Source organism: Nicotiana sylvestris, chromosome 4 (assembly GCF_000393655.2).
Source record: "Nicotiana sylvestris chromosome 4, ASM39365v2, whole genome shotgun sequence".
In the NCBI taxonomy this organism is placed as follows: Eukaryota; Viridiplantae; Streptophyta; class Magnoliopsida; order Solanales; family Solanaceae; genus Nicotiana; species Nicotiana sylvestris.
Window position 1 is genome coordinate 8350716 of NC_091060.1, and position 24877 is coordinate 8375592.

At 34.5% G+C, this 24877-nt stretch overlaps 2 protein-coding genes and 1 non-coding gene across 3 annotated transcripts; 2 read left to right on the plus strand and 1 right to left on the minus strand.

Moving 5' to 3' along the window:
• The first annotated feature begins 1407 nt into the window (after positions 1–1407).
• On the plus strand, positions 1408–1743 carry LOC104233549 (protein PELPK2). Its single transcript, XM_009786963.1, has one exon. It carries the CDS (start codon positions 1408–1410, stop codon positions 1741–1743), a length of 336 nt encoding a protein of 111 aa, XP_009785265.1.
• A 7440-nt stretch (positions 1744–9183) lies between these two features.
• On the plus strand, positions 9184–9265 carry TRNAS-GCU (transfer RNA serine (anticodon GCU)). Its single transcript has one exon. It is a non-coding gene; the product is annotated as a tRNA-Ser (tRNA).
• A 410-nt stretch (positions 9266–9675) lies between these two features.
• LOC104233509 (ATP-dependent 6-phosphofructokinase 5, chloroplastic) lies at positions 9676–18261 on the minus strand. Its single transcript, XM_009786914.2, has 13 exons — positions 17662–18261; positions 16614–16704; positions 15232–15305; positions 14474–14585; positions 14267–14362; positions 13969–14070; positions 13783–13857; positions 13222–13362; positions 12483–12599; positions 12296–12400; positions 11511–11591; positions 10438–10566; positions 9676–10318 (listed from the first exon to the last, which is right to left on the minus strand). The coding sequence occupies exons 1-13, from the start codon at positions 17985–17987 to the stop codon at positions 10151–10153; spliced, it is 1617 nt and encodes a 538-aa protein (XP_009785216.1). The 5' UTR covers positions 17988–18261; the 3' UTR covers positions 9676–10150.
• Positions 18262–24877: the final 6616 nt, after the last annotated feature.

The window sequence follows — 24877 nt, forward strand, 5'->3', positions numbered from 1 at the left end:
ACAAGAAAGTGGTTATTTAGGGCCTGATTATAGTTAAATTCACCTATTATCAATCACTCTCAAGCAGCCTAACATAAAAAATGCACTCAAATTAAGCAGGCATGTCGATGACAGAGGCAGGTCACTGTGGCTTCTTATATAAGAGAAAATAGAAAAGAAACTATAGGAAAAGGAGAAAAAATAAACCAGTTAATTAGCATTTCATTCTGCTGTCTTTTTCTTTTCCTTTTAATTATTTTCGTGGTTTTGTTAGTCACGCTACTCAAGAGGAAAAAAAATATGAATTCCTTAATATGTTCTGTGTATGAACGTAGTTGCAAGATTACCATTCTATTAATCGTGCCAACCAATAGAGAATAAAAGGGCAGCCCCGTGCACTAAGCTTCTGCTATGCACGGGGTTCGGGAAAGGGTCAGATCATAAGGGTCTATTGTACGCAATATTACCTGCATTTCTACAAGAAGTTATTTTCACAGCTCAAACCCGCGACCTCCTAGTCACACGACATCAACTTTACCGATGCACTAAGATCCCAGTACGCGCGGGGTCCGGGGAAAGGCCGGATCACCAGGTCTATTTGGGAGAAATTCAAAAATAGCCAGATTTACAAGTGGTCATTCAAAAATAGTCACAGTTTCAAAAGTAATTGAAATTTAGTCATTTTTTATGTAAAGATAAATCTGAACGAAAACACTGTTCAAAATCCGGAAAAATAATCCAGTATAATATACTAGAGTTCTAGTATACTTATGTTGGAGCTTCGGTATAGTATACTAGACCTCCAGTATTATATACTGATCCAGCATAATATACTGGAGTTTGGAGCACCGGTGCTCCACTCTCCGGTATATTATACTCGAACTTTCTGCGTGTTGGAGTTCCAGCATAATATGCTGGAAGTTCATACACATGTGCACCGATCCCCAATATATTATGCTGAAACTTTCCGTGTTGCAGCAAAATAGTGGCTATTTTTTAATGACTTTACAAACGTTGGCTATTTTTGAATGACCAGTCCGAAAACTGGCTAGCCCCTACTATTTTTACGCTCTATTTTATGCAGTCTTACCCTACATTTCTACAAGAGTTTTTTTCCACGGCTCGAACCCGCGTTACAAGGGTCACCTTCCCAACCAATAGAGAATATAAATTAAAAACTATAAAAAAGATTTTACCAACTAGTGTTGTATCAAATGTCCACCAAATATCGTTGATCTAAATTTCATCTTTCAGAAAGTAGTACAAGTACAACATCTCACCAAACCCTCATAGACCCCCCCCCCCCCGCCCAAATAACTTCCTCTATATATACCCTTCAATTCTAATAATCAAACTCAAATCAAATTAAAATACAACATAACTTCCTTGGAAAACAAAGCATCAATCTAGCTAGCAAATTAATTAACAATGGCTATTTCCAACAATTGCTCAATCATTTTCTTGATGATCATAGCATTATTGTCCTTATCAAGCATCACTACAACACATGCTGCTCGCGGCCTACTTCAACTTCCGAACTTGCCTACAATCCCATCATTGTCTCAGCCAACAATGCCGAAATTGCCCACTATTCCAAACTTGCCACCATTGCCAACTCTTCCAACGGCTATGCCATTACCATCTTTGCCTACGTTACCCACTGTTCCAAAGATGATACTGCCACCAATGCCTGCCAATGTTCCTCTTCCCAACATGCCCTTACTTCCTACCATTCCTACATTTTCACCCCCTCCATCCAACTAATTTTGCAGCTCCACTACATATTAGTTGTTTTTATTACCCTTATTGGTCTATTGTTTTTTTTCTTAATTTCCAATGTCATTCAAGCTGATAGTGAGTCTTGTCTGAGTGTTATGTTTATTGGGAATAAACCCCGTAAAAATAGTATTTACGGTATTAATGATAAACGCAGAATACTAGGTTATGGTTAATTCAGCAAGAGTAAAAATGCAGCAATAATGACACCAAGATTTTACGTGAAAATCCTTTTGAATAAGGGGAAAAAACCACGGCCAAGAAGAGCAACTGATATCACTATAGCGAGGAATTTTACATTGTGTAGTAACGAGTAAAAATACTCCTAAGACCACTACACCCTCAAAAGAAATAAACACTCTTTTGCTTTTTTCACCTTACTATAATATCTTTCACGCTCTATTTTTCTTCACAAACTATTTTCTTATAGTTTATGAAATAACTTGATCTCTTTCTTTTCTCTCTTTGTTGGTGTGTGGAAATGAGAGTTAAAGATCTCCTTTTATAGCCAAAACCTCACTCTCTAAAGCCTACAATATTTGACAATTTGCACACCCTTTTCACAATTTCAACAAGGTTGGCTACCAAACCAAACCAAGTCAATAAAATTGGCTACCAAATTATACTAATTCAACAAGGTTGACTACCAAACCAAACCAAAGCAAGTTAACAAAATTGGCTACCAAATCATTTGAATGAGATGGACACCATGTCAATCTCCCTCTCCAGTCTCATTCATATAGAGGAGGTAACACTGTCTTCTAGTCTGAGTGCATGCCGACAAGTTCTTTGCATAGCTCGAACTTGTCTCTTGGTACTACCTTGGTCAACATATCATCCACATATAGCAAGAGGATGATAAAATCATCATCAGAAAATCTTTGTACAAACACACAGTGATCTGAAGAAGTCTTCTTGTAGCCTTACTCCCCCATAACAGACTCAAACTTCTTGTGCCACTGTCTGGGAGTTTACTTCAATCCATATAGACTCTTCTTAAGTTTGCATACAAGATTTTCCTTACCCTTTGCCTTGAATCCCTCAGTTTGTTCCATATAAATCTCCTCTTCTAAGTCACTGTAAAGAAAAACAGTCTTCACATCCATCTGCTCAATCTCCAAATCAAGAGTAGTATCAAACCAAGGACTGTCCGAATGGAGGACATTTTCATGACAGGAGAAAATATTTCGTCAAAGTCAATACCTTTACTTGACCAAATCCCTTGACAACCAATTTAGCTTTGTATCTGGGCTTCAAACTATGTTCTTCAGCTTTAAGTTTGAACACCCACTTGTTCTTCAAAGCTCCCATGCCCTTAGGCAATTTCACCAACTCATAAGTATGGTTCTCATGGAGAGATTTCATCTCATCTTGCATGGCTTTAATCCATTGATCCTTGTGCTCATCTTTTATGGCCTCCGCATAACATTCAGGTTCTCCCCCATTAGTGAGTAATACATACTCATTGGGTGAATAATGGGAGGAAGGAGTACGAGGTCTAGAGGACCTCCTGAGTGGAATATCTAGCTCGCCCACAGCTGCGTGAGTAGGAATATTTACCTCATTAACATTAGCATTGTTATCACCATCACCATCAATATGTTGATTTGGATTATGGTTCTAGGCATCACCATCATCATTGAGCCTACCAACGGCATCCGCATTTGTATGAGGAACTTGATCAAGATTGACTAAACCTTCAGAACTTGGAGATTTTAGCTTATCCGCTTTGTTAATCTCTTCAATGGTTTGATCCTCCACGAAGATAACATCACGGATTCTCACGACTTTCTTCTCAATTGGATCATATAGCCTGTAACCAAACTCATCAAGGCCATAACCAATGAAGATGCACTGCCTTGTCTTGGCAGTTAAATTTTGACCTCTCATCTTTAGGCACATGTACAAAAGCTTTGCAACCAAACACTTTCAAGTGGTCATAGGAAACATCTTTGCCATACCAAACTCTGTTTGGAACATCACTTTGCAAAGCAACTGCAGGGGATAGATTAATAACATGTGCGGTGGTAAACAAAGCCTCACCCCAAAAGGAATTCAGCAACTTTGCTTCAGAAAGCAAACATCTGACTCTTTCCATTAAGGTCCTATTTATCCTTTCTACTAAACCATGAAGCTGAGGAGTCTTAGGATGAGTCTTCTGGTGTCTTGTACCCTGTTGCTTGCAGTATTTGTCAAACGGTCCACAATATTCACCATTGTTATCAGTACGAATACACTTCAACTTCTTTCTAGTTTCTCTTTCAACTGAAGCCTTAAACTGCTTAAAGACACTCAACACTTAGTCTTTAGTCTTCAAGATGTAGACCCAAAGTTTTCTTGAACAATCATCAATAAAGGTAGCAAAATAAAGTGCACCACCCAAAGTCCTTGTCTTTATTGGACCACATAAATTTGAATGCACCAACTCAAGCAACTCTGTCTTTCTTGAAGGAGGATGAGATTGGAAAGTAACTCTTTTTTGTTTTCCAGCCAAGCAGTGCTCACATTTTTCTAATTTTGCACTTTCAAAATTTGACAACAATTTCTTCTTGGCCAGAACATTTAGTCCTTTCTTGCTAATGTGGCTAAGCCTCTTATGCTATAACGTTGAAGATCTATTGCTCTCAATGGCATTCACCATATCAACACAGGTAGAGGCCGTAGTCCAGTATAGACCACGACGCTTTTTCCCACGAGCCACAATCATGGAACCCTTAGTGAGCTTCCACTTTCCAGCACCATTGGTACTGACATATCCCTCATCATCCAAAATACCAACAGAGATCAAATGCAAACGAACATCAGGTGCATGCTTTACATTGTTTAAAACTAGTTTAGTTCCAATACTAGTTTCCAAACAAATCGTTCCAACACCAGCCACCCTAGATATAGTCTCATTACCCATACTCAAAGTTCCATAGTCACCCTAAGTATAGGATGAGAAAAATTCCTTCTTTGATGTCACATGAGATGCGACACCACTGTCCACAACCCAGCTTGACTCATCACAAACAATATTTAGCAGATCCGCATCAAGGACAGTAACAAGATCTTCTGTAGTGACGGTAGCTACACGATTGTCATCTTCTTTTTGTTCTTCCTTGTCTCTATTCTCCTTTTTCAAAATCTGGCAGAATTTCTTTGTGTGCCCTTTCTTCCCGCAATGATAGCACTCAATATCTTTAAGTCTGTTTCTGGATTTGCTTCTATTATGTTCTCTATTTTGAGAACTCCAATTCTTCCTTCTCTCCCTAAAGTCAGTCACCAAGAAATCTGATGAGGAGGAACCTTGAGATTTTCTTCTCATCTCTTCATTTAAAAGGCTGCTCTTGGCAAGATCTATAGAGATCACATCATCTGAAGCAGAATTTGATAATGAAGTTCTAAGAATTTCCCAAGAATCTGGTAGGGAACCAAGTAGAAACAGACCTTGAATTTCTTCATCAAATTTAATGCTCATAGCAGATAACTGGTTCGTGATCCCCTGAAAATTATTCAGATGATCTGTCATCGCGGAACCATCATGGTATTTTAAACCCAACATCTACTTTATTAGAAACATCTTGTTATATCCAGTTTTTCGAGCATACAAAATTTTAAGGTGCTCTCATAGGGTCCGAGCATGTGTCTCCCCAGAAATATGGTTCAAAACATTATCGTCAACCCACTGTCTAATAAAGCCACAAACCTCCCTGTGTAATATATTCCATTCTTCATTTGATTTATTATCAGTCTTTATAGTGGCGAAGACAGGTTGATGAAAAATCTTGACATAGAGTAAATCTTCCATTTTGCCCTTCCAAATGGCATAGTTTGTGTCATTCAAAGTAACCATTCTACTAGTGTTGGCTTTCATTGTTTATCACAAATACAAATATTATTTATTATGAGACCAAAGTAATTCTTTTCTGATGTGGAAGTTCAGACTGTGCTGCAACCACAGAGCATACTCAGACAGAACCTTGGCTCTAATACCACTTGTTGGGAATAAACCCCGTAAAAATAGTATTCACGGTATTAGTGATAAACGCAGAACACTAAGTTATGGTTAAATCAGCAAGAGTAAAAATACAGTAATAATGATACCAAGATTTTACGTGAAAATCCTTCTGAATAAGGGAGAAAAAAACCACGGCCAAGAAGAGCAACTGATATCACTATAGCGAAGAATTTACACTGTGTAGTAACGAGTAAAAATATTCCTAAGACCACTGCACCCTCAAAAGAAATAAATACTCTTTTGCTTTTTCCACCTTACTACAATATCTCTCACACTCTATTTTTCTTCACAAACTATTTTCTTATAGTTTATGGAATAACTTGCTCTCTCTCTCTTTTCTCTCTTTGTTGGTGTGTGGAAATGAGAGATAAAGCTCTCCTTTTATAGCCAAAACCTCACTCTCTAAAGCCTACAATATTTGACAATTTGCACACCCTTTTCACAATTTCAACAAGGTTGGCTACCAAATCAAGCCAAACCAAGTCAATAAAATTGGTTACCAAATTATACTAATTCAACAAGGTTGGCTACCAAACCAAACCAAGTTAACAAAATTGGCTACCAAATCATTTGAATGAGATGGACATCATATCAATGTTTTGCTTGTGAAACATCATTTGATGTAATTTACTGTTACTATTAATTTTTTCCGTCTATTTCGTTATACTATTCTAGAGCAAAGTTTATTTCTTTATTTTTCCGAAAAATGATGTCAATCTGAAGCCAGGACTATCAATCTTTATACGAAAAGTGGCCAAATATATCCCTCTACTTTCAAATATTGTTTACATGTACCCTTCGTTATACTATTGGGTTATCCATACCCCTACCGCCATACTTTGGAACAAAAATACCCCTATTTTGGATGGAGTGTCACGTGGCAGCACCAGATTAAATGATCCATTTCTTTTTTTTTACCCAACCCGTTTTACAAAAAAACCCACAACCCGAACCATATTTTTATTTTTTAGTTTTTTAAAGAATTTTCTTTTTGTAAAACTTAAAAAAAATTGCAAAAATCGTTTTTTTAACAAAATATTTTTTTTTGGTAAAAACATGAAAAAAATATTTTCAGTTTTTAACAAAATATTTTCGCTTTTGAAAAATGTTTTTTTCTTCATTTTTTCAGTTTTTTTAAAGATTTTCTTTTTGAAAAACTAGAACGCAAACTTGTAAAAACTGATTTTTTTTTTTGTAAAAATAGAAAAAAAATTCATTTTTTAACAAAATATTTTCGTTTTTTAAAAACTGAAAAAATTATTTTCAACAAAATATTTTTGTTTTTGAAAAATATTTTTTTCGTTTTTTCAGTTTTTTAAAAGAATTTTGTTTTGTAAAAACTGGAAAAACAAATTTTTAAAAACAGAATAAATAATTTTTTGTTTTTTAACAAAATATTTTCGTTTTTAAAAAACCGAAATTTAAAAAAAAAAACTAGAAAAAATGAAAATAGGGGTCGGGTTGTGGGTTTTTTAAAACGGGTCGTTTTAATCTAGTGTTGCCATGTGGCACTCCATCCAAAAATAGGGGTATTTTTGTTTCAAAGTATGACAATAGGGGTATAGATAACCCAATAGTATAATGGTAGGGGTATGGATAACCCAATAATATAACGAAAGGTACATGTAAACAATATTTGAAAGTAGATGAATATATTTAGCCCTTTTCCGATCTTTATAACCTACACGGCATAAAACCTAGTCAAATAGATAGCTTTACCCATTTCTTTAAGTAAAAGCGGTGGAGGTAACGGAGCTTAAATTATAGAGAAACTGTACCGGCGCAAATTAACAAGAGACAGAAATTAAAAAAAAAAAATTTAAAAAGTGAACTATATATGTACTGTGTACAAGCCTTTTAACTTTAGAAAATTTATTTGGACTTTAAATGGAGTAAAAGATACCTATTACTAGGGGAGTCAATGGATATTTAAAAACGATTAAACCGATCGAACTATACCGAACTGAACCGATTTTTAGGTTTCTTTTAATAAAATCGTAGGTTTTTATATAAATCTTTAATCGTACCGATAATTAGGGTAAATTTTTTGTTTTGTGAAAATAAACTGAAAAAATACCGAACCGTACCGAATAAATTTACATGGGAAAAATGTATTAATATTAAAAATAATAAAGCATTAAATTTTTCCTTTGGCCTTAAAATTATAAAACCGGTTACAAGCCAACAATTAATTAAACCAAAAATCGTAATTCTCAAACCTATTATACTACTCCTATTGAAATTAAATTATTTTTAGCATATTCACTAGGCAAGACATAGGGTAATCTAGCGATTATGAGTATCAAACTACAATGTATAAATTTTATGATTTAAATTTATATTTTTAAATATTTAATCTTTGGAGACTTTATTCTTGAGTCTAAGCTTGCTTAATATCTTTCCACCCATGTGAATTATATTTTTTTTGGTCTTTGCTTAGTTTCTTTTACGTTGCTATAAAATAGTTGATGGATCTATACTCTCGCCATCTTTCATATTTTCTTATTTCATCACCTTTTAAATAGTAAAATTGTCTAAAGAGTTTTAATAGTCCTATAAAAGTAGGTATGTCATTGCATTATGCTTCTACTAGTGACTTTTAAATGACATTTAAAAATATACCGAAAATTAACTGCATCGTACCGACACCGAAGAGAAACCGACATAATTGGTACGGTTTTTAAAAGTCTAATTTTGATTATACATCATAGAATAACTGAAAATTTGGTGTGGTACAAATTTTATAAAATAACCAACTGAACTGAACCATTGACACCCCTACCTATTACTAATAGTATGTTTTAGTCATGTTAATGCGCACTTCTATTTTATGTTGTATGCTTTTTCTAGAAAGTGTTTAGCTTTTCGGGGATTTAATTATCACTAGAACTTCTAGTACTTTTATTTTTAATAGTTTAAATGGAGTAACATGGTCAGTAAGGATTTATATAGCCGGCTTCAATTTATTTGGAACTAAGGAATAGTTCTTGTTGTCCGGATTAGTGGAAAGAATTAGGGGTAACAAACGGGTGTGTCAGGTCGGATATGGGTCGGGCGACAGACGGGTAATAAAAACGGATTAGTTATTCACCCATATTAATACGGATAAAAAATGAGTTAACCGGTGTGGATATGCATATTATCCATTAATTATTGAATATGATCACTTTTCGGAGAATTTCTAGTTTCCCAAACTTGAGGAACCCCCAATTTGAAGCTTTACAAATGTGAAAGTTAAACTCATTAGTTATCCATTTTCTAAATGGATATATTATTCTTATCCATATTTGACATGTTTTACAAAGTTCATTATCGAACCCATTTTTTAGTGGATAATATAGGTGAATAACTAATTTCTTTTAACTATTTTGCCACCACTATAAAGAATAAGATAAAATAATTGTCAGCTTCACAGCAAGCATCAACAAGTCGCTTTGGCCGAGTGGTTAAGGCGTGTGCCTGCTAAGTACATGGGGTTTCCCCGCGAGAGTTCGAATCTCTCAGGCGACGACTTTCTTTTCTCATTCATTTCTACTTTTAAGCTCCAAAAGGGCATGAAATCAGCCATTAATCTTCTGCCACGTACCACGGCATAAAGTAGCCAGGTGTGCAGGTGTTAATTCCATTCACTTGTCTCTGAATTTAAAAGGTCTAAATATATTTTTTTCTGTCCGAATCCACACGAAATTTAAAAGCCAAATGTATCCAAAATAGGAAAATCAATCTAACATCATGTCCGGACAAACTTGCGGTATTTGGACAGTTTTGCCCGAGCAACAAGCAGCTAAGCATGATCAAATATGAATCTCCAGTTTTAAAGCTGATTCCTTTTGTCGATTCCTATGTATATAAGGACAGAATATGCTACAGAATATTTTGTTAATTATGAGAAATTTTATTTTACTAGGTCTTTGACATCCTTTGGCAATTTAACAGTAACTTTTTCCTTATGGAAAATTTATTCAACGAAAGCAACGACTCCATTAGTCATTGTCAGTTAACAAATACAGGTATTTGCTGACTTACAGATGAATGAATCCAAGTCCAACTGAATAACAATAACTTATGGTAGACCTTAATAGGTCCAGGAGTAAGTTCAAATGTAGTACATAAGGGCTAGGTTGAGATTGAATTTCTTTAACCATGAGAGAAGCTTTACAGAACGTGAAGAACAAGTGAAAATGCTACTCCTGATATCTGACAAAGCTTCTTTTATCAATATGCCCTTCTGAACTGGCATCAAATTATATGCCTAGCAAAAAATGGGGGAATCCTATTTTCTGTGTTATTCTCTTAAATAAATGGAACCGGCAAAGCCATAGAGCTTCTCAATTTGGCTCCCTGCTTCTCTATTTTATACTGCGATAGATATCTGGAGTATAAATTGTCTCTTGATTAAAGAAAATCTGGCTGGCCTGTGGATGTCAAGCAACGATGCCACATGCGGCTGTTAGGATCCACAACCCTGGGTTTAGAGATAACTTCTGGAATTGGAAAGTAGACATAATGAGTATTGCATATACCCACTGTGATACCACTATATCCAGCAAATGCACCGTGAACCTATCAAAACAAAGAGTGCATGTTGAATTAGAAAATGGTTGAATAATGTCTCGATCACAAAATATATAAGTCGGGAAGGACAAGTCGAATTAATCGATAAGTAAGCATGAGAGACTTACAGCATTTTGTCCAAGTACCGTGCACAGAATTCCATCTGAAGCATTTGCACGGCATGCACGGATCATGTAAGTAGGATCAATGTATTTCACATCAGATGTCTCTCCCATCTCCTTGAAGTACTTTTTAATCTGTCAGAGAGCAGGCAGATTATCATGAATTTCTCATAATTTGATAAAGAAGGATAACCGAGCGAGCCATGAGCCTTAATGTGCATGGAAATTTCTACTGCCAGGTACGGTGGTTTAAGAATCAAAAAGATGAAGTGATTGATCAATCAATCAACTACCTCACAAATTAGTTTGAGGATCGGTTAGATGGATGCTCTGTATTTATTAGCTTATTTTTTTTGAGAAGGAACTATGTATTTATTAGCTTATTCCAGATAGAATTCAGTGGATTTATAATGATATTACTTTTTCCACACTGGCGGTCAACCTATCACCAACCACAACATTCTCCTGTATGCTCGGGACCAGTTATGCATTGTGAAGCTCATGTAGGCAGACTTAAATAAGTGATGATGACCACAAATTAGATAGCAGTTAAAAAGTGATTGAAGATTACCTCATTTCAAGGGAAAGAAGCAAGGACGCCAGTCATAGCAGTTTAATACACAATTACAGGTCAATCTAAGATAAAGTGATATTCAGGTAAGAATTTTCCTTTGAGAAATTCCAGAACAAAAGTTTCAAGATTTTTATGTGCAATACATGAGACCACCCAAGAAATTGTAACACTAGGAGTTACATCCAGCAAAAACGCTCTTTAAGAACTCCACTAAATTTGATCCAACTGAAAGACGGTCTTGAGAACAGATGCATGAAAAAGAATTTTGGAAGATTACCAATGCTATGTTAAGTAGAGCACCACATGCCTTGTGCTCATACTGTACATAGATGCCAAGTAGAACTTACAAGTGATTTGGTCAAGTAACTTGAACTTCTTTAATGAAGAAGATCAATAAAGAATAAAATCCTCAGAATGACAAGGGATGTACAGACTAACATTCATGTGAATAGCTAAGAGGTATCTAGCAAAAATCCCGCAAAGGTAAAGCTGGCCAGCCACTAACCTCTTGTTGCAAATAAACTCCAATATCTCCAAGTACAGCATTTCCAGATGCATCTTTTGCATTGGTTTTCTCGAGGAAATCCTGCAATGAAAGTTGGGCCAGATGCAGTTAAGTGTTGTAGAGAATCAGAAACTGATCTATCTGTTTTCATTACTCATAGTTTGCAAACAATAAATTATGATAAAGTAACCAACACTTGTAAACATCTAAATAACCTTTGAGCCGTGTAGTATAGTGATAACATTGAACTGAAAGAAAGGTTCAAAAAGAAAACTATGTAACATAAATAAAAGCAAAGGGGATAAGTTATGAGGATATTAAACACTACCTAATATTGAGTTCTTAACTAGAATAGTCCTGTAAGTAGGTCAATTTTTGTCCCTATTTTGTTACCTTGAACACAAAAGATCCTCTAAATTTGCTAAACCTGAGCACTTTTCATCTAAGTGAAGAAAATGCAAATGGATTCCTACAAAACAAACGAATGACTGAGGTCTTTTTCCAGAATTCCTGTTCATATAAAACTCTCGAGCCCTTAACTATAACACACAGATTATGGAGACGGTCAAGATGGTAAGCAGATGTTAAGGAAGAAAAGGAAGAACTGATTTAAGTAACTACTATTGTCACATGCTTTGACTATAGTAATGATGCTTTGCAAGTGCAAGTTTCGTTAATTTTATAGAGATTGCTTTCAGTTTCTGTTAGTTGGGACCTTCTCAATAAAAAAACTCATTTAATGTTACATCCCTATGCAGCACAAACATGATTATGATGGAACTAACCTGTCCAGCTCCCTCTGCTGCACAGACCACAGCTGATCCCTTTGTCTCGAGCAGATATTTTAGATGCCTCAATACACCATGTGGACCATGCAGATTAAAAGGCACCTGAGATCAGAAATAAGATATGATCTAATGAGAAACTCATCAGAAAAAGAATTGCATAACATCCGATATATATCAGGCAAACCTCTGGAATCAAGCATATGTCTATTTGTCCACTAGCTAGGGATGCTTGCATAGCTATGAACCCACTACTACGGCCCATCAACTTCACAATTCCAATACCGTGGTATGCACTGTGCGCCTGCAAAAGAGAGAAAAAGAAACTTCATCTAAAGCAGATTGCACGGAAGAAATATGATGCATAACAACTGTAATTGAGGACTCGTTGCATCTTCTTGATGCCAGCAAATAACATCTTACTTCGTCAAAAAACAACTGTAATTGAGGAAAAAGCAAATGAGCACTTTTCTTCTGGAAATCAATCCTTAACATGAGATAATTTTTTACGATGTAATTTTAGAGGCAAATTTTTAAAAACTTGAGAAAACAACTCGAAGTCCAACAAATCAGGGAAAAAATAGACACTGATCACTAGGGATATTCCAAAAAAGAAAAAGTTAGGCAATGCTGTCAAACAAGGTAGTTCTTGCAAGATTTGGCAACACGTGATCAATATGTCTTGAACTTGTAGTAGAAGATCAAGAAAATATAACTGCACTGAGAGTAATTCATAGAATCGAAGTTGATGAGATTGTCAATGGAATTCCTTCTCAAAAGAGATTGTCAACTGAATTAGGTCAGAGGAGGTCCAGCAAATTGAAGGGAGCAAAACATATGAAAAGAAGATAGAAGGTTCTTCCTATCATGGAATAGACCATAGAAGAAAGCGATGCATGACATTATTGTTGATCATGATGTAGTACCTCTATATAAGCAGAATTAATGGCTCTCTGTGCTTCTTCAACAGCAGTATCAAAACCAAATGTCTTATCCATAAGCATAATATCGTTGTCTATAGTTTTTGGCACACCAACTACAGCCACCTTCATACGTCTTTTACGGCACTGTACATCCAGTAGACAAAAACAAAATTAGAGTTTCTAACAATAGCAGAAGGACTTAATGTTATTAACCATTCAATAAGCAGGGACATAGGGAGAAACTACTAGACTATTACATATCCTTGCTCATCTGATACATTAGCTTTCTTCAATTTCAGGGGACAAAACTCTAAATTCAACGCATAATTTTCTATTTAAGAGGGACTTCCAAAAAAAAAGTTTCAGTGGAAGAGGGACCATTCACTCTACTTTTCTAAAAGAGCCACTAGAGAGAATCACTTATTCTCGAAATATTCATTTCTCTATACAGTCTCCAACTACACACCATACTAACCAAACTTCAACTAATCAGAGAACATTAATTGACATGCATATTGATCTAGAAGAGCACCCTATATGACTATAGAGGCCAGGCATAGATACCTCATCATGAATTGCATTTGCACCAGCATGTGTACCATTTCCACCCAGCACAAAGAGCATGTTGATTCCTCTTTCCTGACAATAGCAAAAGAAGCGAATCTTAGATAAACCCTAGCAAATTCATCTCTAATGCAACAATCCAAACGAGCTATATGTTTGTTGTATACGATAAAGTCAGTTAAGCACCTGGATGCTATCCACAATGTCACTAACTTTAGGTCCTCCACGTGATACCCCCAGCAAGCTTCCCCCAGAAAGATGAATATTTTGCACCACTTTCCTGGATAACTAAGAACAAAGCAGCCGGAAAAGAATCACTAAAACACATGACCTCATTAAAGAGAAATCTATCGATTGTAGAATAACATCTCATCAGTAACGACGGTTTGGAGATTAAAGTTAGGCTTTTGCACTTAATTCCGAATAACATAACTTGAAAATTTAAGGAGCATTTGGGCAGTGAAGAAGAGTTAATGTAACTTACTGGCATTTCGGCTAAATCTTTTTCTGAAAACCCACGATATCCAAAAGGAATTCCCACAATTTTCTTCACTCCATATATCTCAAGGGTGATAACTATCTGCGTCCAATGAAAACAAAGAGAGGATGACGAACAACAAAGTGCAGCAGCAATCAACTACATCCTGAGAAATCAAAGAACCAAAACCAAACAATAATGAAATGCTATTACATGTCGAATAACATCGTTAAGCCCAGGGCAAAGTCCACCACAAGTTACAATTGCTGCTTTCACCTCTTCTGGCTTGAAATATATCTTCTCTCTGGGACCAGCACGGTGAACCCTAAAAAAATTGGTGCCAAAAGGTATATGTTAAAGTCTTACCAGTTTTCAAACAAGAATGATACTTGGCACAAAACTGTTGGATCTAAATGCAACAGCCCAAGCCCGTGGCACGTATTATCCGCTTTGGCCCAATAAACCTCACGGATTTGTGCCTTGGCATGCAACATTGTATATATCTAGTAATATTTAGTTATTAGAGGTTGAATATAAATTTAAAGAACCCTCTTTTTCTATTAATTCATTGAATAACTTCTTTTACATCTCAAGTCTCAACTATCTAGTTTTATTTCTGTAAGCTATGAGAAAGGAAATTTCAAATTTAGAAGATGGCAAGGAAATGGATAGTGCCAATTCGGGTGTTGAACTGTTTGCATAGTGGAAAAGTCAACATTGATAGAGGACTTCGATTTGTGACAACTGGGAGCAGGAGCTTGTAGATGGAGAAAGAAAATTTAGTAATCTAGAATCATTTTGTCAATCTATAGACATGGCAACTATGGAAGACTTATGCCTGAATAAAAGGGGGTGAGACTGTGAGAGTGGTTAAACTGATATCAATAAGCAGTTAAGTTTGTAACATTTCCTCACAGGTATATAACTGTATCATGTAACTCTTTAATGTAGAAAATTCTAAAGAAGTTTACCATTGCTCTACCCATGAACAATTGGGATCAATGCACTCAGCACCAGCAGATGTTGGGGAGGAATAATTAATTACCTGAAATGTAAATTGTTAACTTAGAGTCAAAGACTTAAATAATATGAGTGCACTTGGAGGAAATAGAACAAAAAAAAAACATTTACTTTTTCATCAGCAGACAACAAAAACAAATAGCTTACTTTGTCAACTACTTTGTCCATTCCAAAGATAGTCCTATTACACTTCTTGGGAGTCAAACCAACTTTTGACTAAGATGTTCAAATAAATATTTTTATGGCCATTTTGAAATGGGAGGTTCAAGTTTAGTTTTTTATCAACTAATACCTAAATGATCAAAATGGACGAATTAATCTAAATTGATCCTCAATATGTGGAACGTGTGTATATATATATATATTGGAACAGTGAGATAGTACCATCTTCAGCAAGGAATAATACTTCGAGCTCTTAATTAACGGAAGAAAAAATAATACTTGTGACATAAAAACTGGATTTTTTAGCTTTTTGAACTGCCTACCTACTTTCCATCAAAATGATCCACATTAGACATGTAGGTGTATTTTGCACAGTCAAATAGAAAATCGGTATAGAAGACTTGATAGAGAAGAGGATCAAAAATAAGTAAACACAGCCACCCTCAACTGTAGGAAGAGGTAAATAGCAGCTAAAAAGGATAGATATTAGCTATGTTGCTCGGACTCTCAGAAGATGCCGTCGGGTGCGCGTCGGATCCTCCAAAAGTAGTATATTTTTGGAGGATCCGACACGGGTGCAACAACATTTTTGGAGAGTCTGAGCAACTTAGGATGTTAGTGCGTGACTTATTTAATCTATCCATCTATGTCAAAGGAGAACAAGGAATCATAGTACCAGAGGAAAATTACTAGAAAGTAATATCTGTTCTCTGTACCAAGTCGAAAACTACATCAATACGAGCCAGAGCTTCTACATTTGAATTAAAGACAATAACCAAGTAGCTGGAGATCAGTGCTGACTGCTGAGAAGTAGATATACCACACAATAATCAACTTTAAATTGATATCACATGGTTTTTGACCTGAAGTCCATTACCGCTGGAAAACATGAGGGAGTGATAACCAATGTTACAGGCACTAATATAAGGGTAGGTACCCCACACCCATAAGTGCATGGTATGGGTTAGTGTATTTTGAAGAATCCCCACAAGAAGAATCTCATTAACTTCCCACATGATTTTTGAAAGGTATATTTCCCCATTTTCGCATGCAGTGGTAGATAAATATGACATGATTACTGGAAAAAAGATATATGTCACTTTTACTACCATAATCAACAGGAAACTGAATTTGATCGGTGAAAAGCTATGCAAAATTAGTAGGGACTTACTTTAAGAAGTACTCTATCATTATTGTTAATGTAACCATGCCATTTTTCATCTGAAGGGTAACCTTCTGCAAACTCCTCAGATACTGGAGTCCTGTAACAGGAATGATGCGTCAAAGTTAGTAAAATTACTCCTTAAGCAAATTTTCTGTCAGAAATCTTCATTATTTTTAAGAAAAAATATATCTCTTTCCATTTAATTACCAGACCACCTGGCCAAGTGCATTACAACAAATTATGCAAGAGAACTTGCAATACCAAAATTTGGATAAGTGATAAAGCCAAATATAACCAACTGAATATTGCAATACTAGTGGTACATAGAGAAAGGTAACTAATACTACAAGTGTACAACGCAGCAGAATAATCAAATTTGAATGGAATACTCCTCTATTCCAATTCATGTGATACTCGTTTCATACTAGGAGGTTGCAAAGAGTTATACTCCATATAACTTTCATAACTTTCAAGCATCCAAAATGATTAACTTACTTAAAAGTTTAAACTTTGATATGATATTTTATCTATCAAATTAAAATTTCAAAAGTTATTTTAATATTTACTATTTTCTTTCCCTATTGAATAACCGCACCTCTTTCTTTCTTTCCAAAAATAGATGCTTCTTGCTGCAGCTGGTCAAATTAAAATATTAAACTTCATGTCCAGTCAAATATCCAAAGAAAAGTAGTACCCACTCCGTCCCAATTCATATGGTGGTGTTTGACCAAACACGGAGTTTAAGGGAAAGAAAATACTTTTTGAACTTGCGGTCTAAAATACATGTATTGTGTGACTATAAATGATTCATAAAAATGTAAAATTAAGGTTTAATTTTTTTTCTACATATAAGAAATTGTCATTCTTTTTGCAATAGACTACTACAAAAGAAAGAATGTCACATTATAATTTAAGTTCCTAGTAGTACCTATAACTTTTCAATAATAAATCTAAAATTTAATCGCTATTTCCAATTCAACCAGCATTTTTAAACATAAATCGAGAAAAGTACCATAATTTTTTTTTCAAAAAACAGTTCTTTACAAAACCATACCTCATTTTAAGACAAAAAGTGGAAGGATACTCAACGGCGTCGGGAAATACATCGGTAATGTGAGGAATATTAAAACGAGCCTCAAATTCTCTCTGATACTTTAACTTCCAATTAGGATCACTGAAATCGATGCAGCCGCCGCCGGCGGCAGAATTTTCGAAGGCTCCGCTTTTAGCTTGCACTCGAATTCTCAATCTCCGGCTAACTCTGTTCGGATTCCGTACAGTTCTTAACCTAACGGAACTTAAAAAGAGATCGTGATAGCTGTAAGTAGTCGTATACCGTAGAATCGCTTTCTGTCCGATCGCCGGCGAAAGCGACTCCATGTGAAACTCTGTTTGCGTGTACCTCTGTGTGTGTGACTACTGTGTGTTCTGTGTGTGGGAATATATATATGTATATTATATATAGGTGGAAGATACAGAGATCGGAGAGTGACGGAGAAAGAGAGAAGAGAAAAACAAAAACAGTAGAGAATTATTTAGCAGCCAGCTTGCGAATAAGAGCAAAGCAATGATCAATTTTTTTTAATTTTGTTTGGGTTTTGACCTTTTTATTGTTTGCTTTATGGGTTTTAGTTTTTTTCAAGAGTCTTAAAAAAGTAGACTTATAAAAGGTTAATAGTGGTACTTTACTACTCTAATTTTCAGTTGATGACGAAAGATTCCTGCAATTTCAAATATTGCTCATTGAACCTCTAAAACTTTACATTAAGGACAAAAGAGTCCGTTATTTTCATGGACTAGTTAGGTAAAGATTATGCTTTGGGTATTGTCTTTTTTTTTTGGTTTCCCACCCGGTGTCCGGTACCTATATTGAGACCAGACTAAATTCAGATTCGCGCCGGAAAGTCTCACATTGGGAGGTAAAAGCGCTCCCTAACAAAGACGACTCCATACCCAGGGACTAGAACCTGAGGGTTAAGGATGAAGAAGTACTTACCACTTCACCACAACCCTTGTTGGTGCTTTTGGTATTGTCTACTACTACAATTTTGGTCCATAGGTATTGTTATGCAGTAGTATTATTGTAAGAATTGCTAATTTGTTATACACTAAAAAACATCATGTGGAATGTTATAAGGTTAATAATAAAACAAAAATTATATGCACTGATATTGTTAATATGTACATTATTAATACTCTTTACATTTTATATAAAATAATAATGAACCCTCATATAAGTGTTATATATATATTAGTCGAGAGTATAACACCACTATCAATATGTGGCTTGTTTGAAATCAATTTTTTTTAGCATATTCGAAATATTAATATTATTACTCAGCATACCAGCATTAACTTTTCATTAGTATAATAGGATAAAATTTCATTTCTATATCTTTAACTAGGTTTATCATTAAACAAAACGTCTTCACATTGTAAATCTAAACTTTTATTATTAAAAGTTTTTCTAGTACAACATAAAAGAACATATCGGCAATTACTATATTTTCTTTTCTAATTTTTGCATTCGTCAACTTAATTTTATTTTGATAAGAAACATGAGAGGACAATATATACTGCAAATTCCGCAATCTAGAAAAGGTAGGCAAATTGTAATAGAGGGAAAGAATAGGGTAAGTCCATGTATTTTTCATAGCTTGAGTCCTCGTTAACTTATTCTCTCTTTCTAATAGTCTTGGCCAAAGTTTTTTTCTTTTTTTTTCTCCTAAAGCACTTTTTTTTTCCTAACTTGAGGTGTTTGGCCAAGCTTATTTGGGGAAAAAAGTGCTTTTGAGAAGAAGCAGAAAAAAGTAGTTTCTCTCCAAAAACAAAAGCAGTTTTGGCTTTTCTTCTTACCTAAAATACCCTTAACAAAATATAGTATATACCAAAACAACCCTTAAATCTAATACTTAGAATATTAATTTATAAATATTTCTTCTTATTTTTAGGAAAACTTTCTAATATATAGTGACGTTAGGGGTGAATTCTTTTATATTTGTTGAAGGAATTTTAATATATTAACTTATATTAAATGAATTAAGTACTTTTTAATTTTATTTTCATATTTTACTTAAATAAAATGATTTTTTTTAATTATTGCATGTAATAACAAAATTTTGAGATTATTTATTTACTTATAATATTAATTATTAAGTAAATCTATTCATGTCCTTATTCGTAATTTGACACTTAAAAGCACTTTCTAAAAAGCTTGGCCAAACACAAATTATTTCTCAAAAGTGCTTTTCAGACTGATTAGCCAAACACAAACTACTTCTCTCCAAAAGTACTTTTTTCAAAAGCACTTTTAAAAAAAGCACTTCTCAAAATAGGCGATTTTTCCGGCTTAAACGAAAAAGGAAATAATGTTTGACATTTCAAGTCAATGGAGATTGCATTATTTTCACTGTGTGATTTTGAACAATGGAATCACAAACCTGAGATTCGAATCTCCTCTTTTGTTAGGTTCGTCCTTTATTCCAAAGCCCTCATTTTCCTACTTATAATGAGTACTATTATACATTAAGGGTGTGTTTGGTAAGAAGGAAAATGTTTTTTATGGAAAATAAATGGTTTTCTTTGTTTGGCTGGTGAATAGCGGAAAATATTTTCTAGTGTTTGGTTGGAGAGTAGAAAATAACTTTTTAGAAATATATTTTGTTATGCTACTCTCCTCATCCCCCAAATCTCTAAAAATTCACGCAAACTCAAAGGAACTAATGTGCTGCTTTACTTTTTTACGCAAAAATAAAGTTGAAATTTATGTTCCATAACTAAAAAGAAAATACTCTTTTTTTTTTGTTGAAAAAGAAAGTACTCTTTCTACAACATAAAAATAAAGTACTCATTTTATTGAAATAAAAGAAAATATTTTTTCTACATCATGAAAAAAATGCTCATTTGTTGAAATGAAAAAAAAAACTTTTTTTATATCATGAAAAGAAAATACTTGTTTTGTTGAAATGAAAAAAAAATTGTTAAAATGAAAAAAATATTTTTTTATATCATGAAAAAAAAATACTCATTTGTTGAAATGAAAAGAAAATCTATGTATAACATGAAAATAAAGTACTATTAATAATATTTTTATTTAGGGTGGGGGTGGGATGGAGGTGGAGTGTGGGGTTGGTTGGTGGGGATGAGGAATAGGATAAGGAAGGTTGAATAAGAGTTTTGGAAAATGTTTTCCCTTCTCTTGATAGGGAATTGGAGGAAAATGTTTTCCTTCTCTTAAGGCTAACCAAACATGAGAAAATTGAAAAATCATACCAAACACACCTAAATAGTGCATATTTGTATTTTTTTAGGCTATAGCGCGCGAACACTCATCATTTTTCTTTTTGGTAATTAAAGGAGGACACTCATCATTTATAATATTGATGTTCGGTTATAATTTCATATTTTAGTTCATTATTTACCTTACATTTCGGGGTTTTAATGCTAAATTATATTATATTTGTGTTTAATTGAATTATTTTGTGTAGGTACGTTGAAGACGAAATTGGGAGCAAAGTAAAAATTTTATATGTATTTTATACACTATAAAAATAAAATTATAATTATTTAATTAGGGGACAAAAGAAATCAAAAGAAAACAAAAAGAAACAATGCAAATGAATTGAAAAAGAAGAGAAAAGAAATGGCAAAGTTTGGCAGCTAAGAAAAGAAGGAACGAATTGAAAAAAGAAGCAGCAGGCGAGCAAGCAAACTTACTCGCGTTAGAGCTCGCGCCGCCAGGGTAACGCGAGGCGTTGCGTGTTTCGGGTTTTAAGGCCTATTTTATTTCCTATTTAATTTTGAACTTGGTTATTTTTGTCTAGGTTTGTTTCTATACATATAAATAGTTATTAAACATCAATTTTGAGAGAGAACCGTTTTTACAGTAGATTCGACCAGAGAGACCAGATATTCGACCTAAGAAGATAAGAACACTCTAGGAGTAAGGCGGGAAATTCTTCTACAAGTTTTTCACTTCCTTCTTCCTATTTTCATTATTGGTTATGAATTTTAGTATTGTAATTATTGCATACTATTATGAATAACTAATTTGTTATCTAGGGTTTTGATAGAACCTATTGGAGGATGATTTTCTTGTTATGTTAATATAGATTTGCCGTAGTATATTCTATTTGTTTAACTACGTTATTATTGTAGTTGGTTGAAGAGCTCTCAACCGACTATGCCTATTTAGTGTGTATTACTCGGGAGAGAGTGCATATTTAGGTAGTTGTTAAACAACATCACTCCTAACGTATATGAGGGATCAATACGGAGGGTTTAAAGGTGAGATTAGGGATAACGAAACCTTGGTGTGATCCGAGTGAACCGTACTTAATGCCAGCTAGCATAATTCGAGAGAATATGTCGAGTAAATTGTGGTAATTACTCGGGAGAGAATTACGACTCTCAGAGAGCTCATGATCGGTAGAGAAAACTTAGCCAAATTTATAGAAAACGTAGCGGAAAGGATTCCGACAATTGGAGAAATCATAACTCTAGACCTCCTTAATTTTGTCTCCAACCCTTAATATCTTTAGTTGTTAATTTTCTATTTTAATTTGTTAGTTAATTAGTTATACATAAGAATCTTAATATTTATAATTACGAATTGTTCAAGCTTGTGTTTTTTAGCGATATTGAGCGACTGTAGCTAAGCCGTAGTTCTCTGTGAGATTCGACTCCGGACTTATAAACTGGATTATATTTGCAACAACCGCTTAGTCTTTTTTATAAGGCATAGTTGGACGTGATGAATAATATTATTTAGTCTTGTTCACTCCCTTTGCTTTAGATGTAGAAGCATTTAAATCGAAGAATTGGTGCTCAATTGAATTGATGTGATCCATTTATGAACTTATAAAACTTGAACGATTAAAGCAGAAAGTTGACCATGGAATAAAGGCACTTTGTCATTTTATCTCGTGTCATGGGTACTAACCCTAGCATCTTTTTTATATATTCGGTAGAATAATTTCTTAGATATAGTATTATATTTCCAAAGGTTGGGTCAATAGATTGGCATTATTTTAAGGTAAAAGATATACAACTTTTTGTGGATGAGCAATTTCTTTCTAGAAAAAATAAAGCAAAAGCTAAATTTTTTTTGTATTTATTTAAAAAAGAGTTTAGCATATTTCTTTCATTAAAAGGCACTTTGTCACAAACTTTCAAGATAGTTTTTTTCCCATATGCAATTATGAACTTTCTTCCTATTTCATATGGGAAACTTTTCACTTTCACATTTTGCCCGTGGAACTTTCCTTTATTGCCCCCAGTTTCAAGTTGAGCAGGATTTTCCTGTCCCTTATCAAAGAGGTAAGTTGTTTTTTAAAACTTGAAGAGCTTTTCTAAAATTACTTTTTAAGTTAAGAAATTATCAAAGCACCCCTTATATACTCAAGCAGAAAATCGAGTAATGCGACATTAAGAGATCTTTCTCAATAAGGAGATTAATAATAAGTAACACCATAAAATAAACAAATATATAGTTTTTTTTAATGTTATTCATTAATATTGTCAGATAAAATCTTCTTCACGCGATACATCAAGTTAAAGATAAATTGAAAGTTTCTCTTGCATGAATATATATATATATATACCGTATTCGTATATATAACATGGTATAATTAAGGATTCAATTGAACCCCTTTTGTCAATATATGCCATCACTATGACCAGTAACTAACCAGAGGAGGCTGTTTCTAATGCACGTTACCCACAGATATATATTAGCATATGTAGATGTACTCATTAAGTAAGCCACGTAGAAAGTATAGCTATAATTTTCTAACAAATATCTGTTTAATTACCAGAACTAAAGAGAATAACATGTGAAACTATTTCAACACCAAAACTTTGCACCCAACAATGACAAATTATAGGTGCAGGGAAAGATGACATATATATTCCACGAAGTCATTATCCACACGCTTAGTTTTTCACATTTTATATATCCCTCACCCGAACCCCGCGCATAGTGGGAGCTTAGTGCACCGGGCTTCCTTTTAAGTATTCTTTGTAATATTCTCTATATTAATAAGAGACAGTTTGAGTAGCTTCCGGTTAGCTGCTTGCACGCACAAGGGTATTTTCGGGATTTTGTAACCAGGGTATTCCGGTTCCTCTGTGTGAAAATTCCCCAAATTCCTCCTGCTTTCTGTAAGATAGTTTGTTATTGGCAAGTTGGAAGTGGGATTCTTCCCACATCGGAAGAAAGAAGTTATGTGCCTGTCATGTGAAACAACCCCGGGACCGACCTTACTCGTACCGTGCCTATTAGCCTCGGAACTGATCATTATGAAATAGCACATAACATGCACGAGATTGACTCAACAGACACGAGACTGACTCAACAGGCACGAGATTGACTCAACAGGCACGAGATCCTAGAGTTAATTATTTTTAACAGAAAAATCAAATTTATTTGAATTTTAAATTCAAAATTCGAATAAATAGTCGTGTCTGTTTGTGAAACAAGACATCTTTTCTGAAAGGGTCTGTTGGTTGCCTATAAATACACAAGAATTCCAACGAAGTGGATATAGAAAATCACAAGTGTTATTGTAGCTTTGTTGTATCGTGAAGAGAATCGTTTTGTATTTTCCCTAAATTAGTATACAGGCGATAACTCTTTAAGGACAATCGATTTTCACGCCTCAAAGCCAATTTTGATTATTATTTTCTAACAATCTTAAAGAGTTATTCTGCTATGGAGAAATTGATGTCTGTTGTTGAGAATCCGAAGGAGTTCATCAAACTTGATCGCTTTGATGGAACGAACTTTACCCGTTGGAGAGACAAGATGATATTCTTGTTGTCCGCTCTCAATATCTACTATGTTCTTGATTCTGCCTTGCCTACGATGCCTGAGCCCACAGCAGAAGATTCTGACGTAGTCAAGGAAGAAAGGAAGAAACGAGAACATGATGAACTGTTGCGTCGCGGCCATATTCTGAATACTTTGACAGATCGACTCTATGATCTTTACTGCAATCTGAAGTCGCCAAGAGAGATTTGGATTGCTCTACAAACTGCATACCAGAATGAAAAATGAGGTATTGACAAATTCCTGGCTCTGCAGTACTTTGAATTTAAAATATTTGATACTAGGCCTATAATGGATCAGATTCATGAACTGCAAATCTTAGTATCAAAACTAAGTGATCTTGAAGTTAAAATTCCTGATGCACTTCAAATAGGTGTTATTCTTTCGAAATTGCCCTTCCTCTTGGAATGACTATAGAAAGAAAATCCTACATTCTATGGAT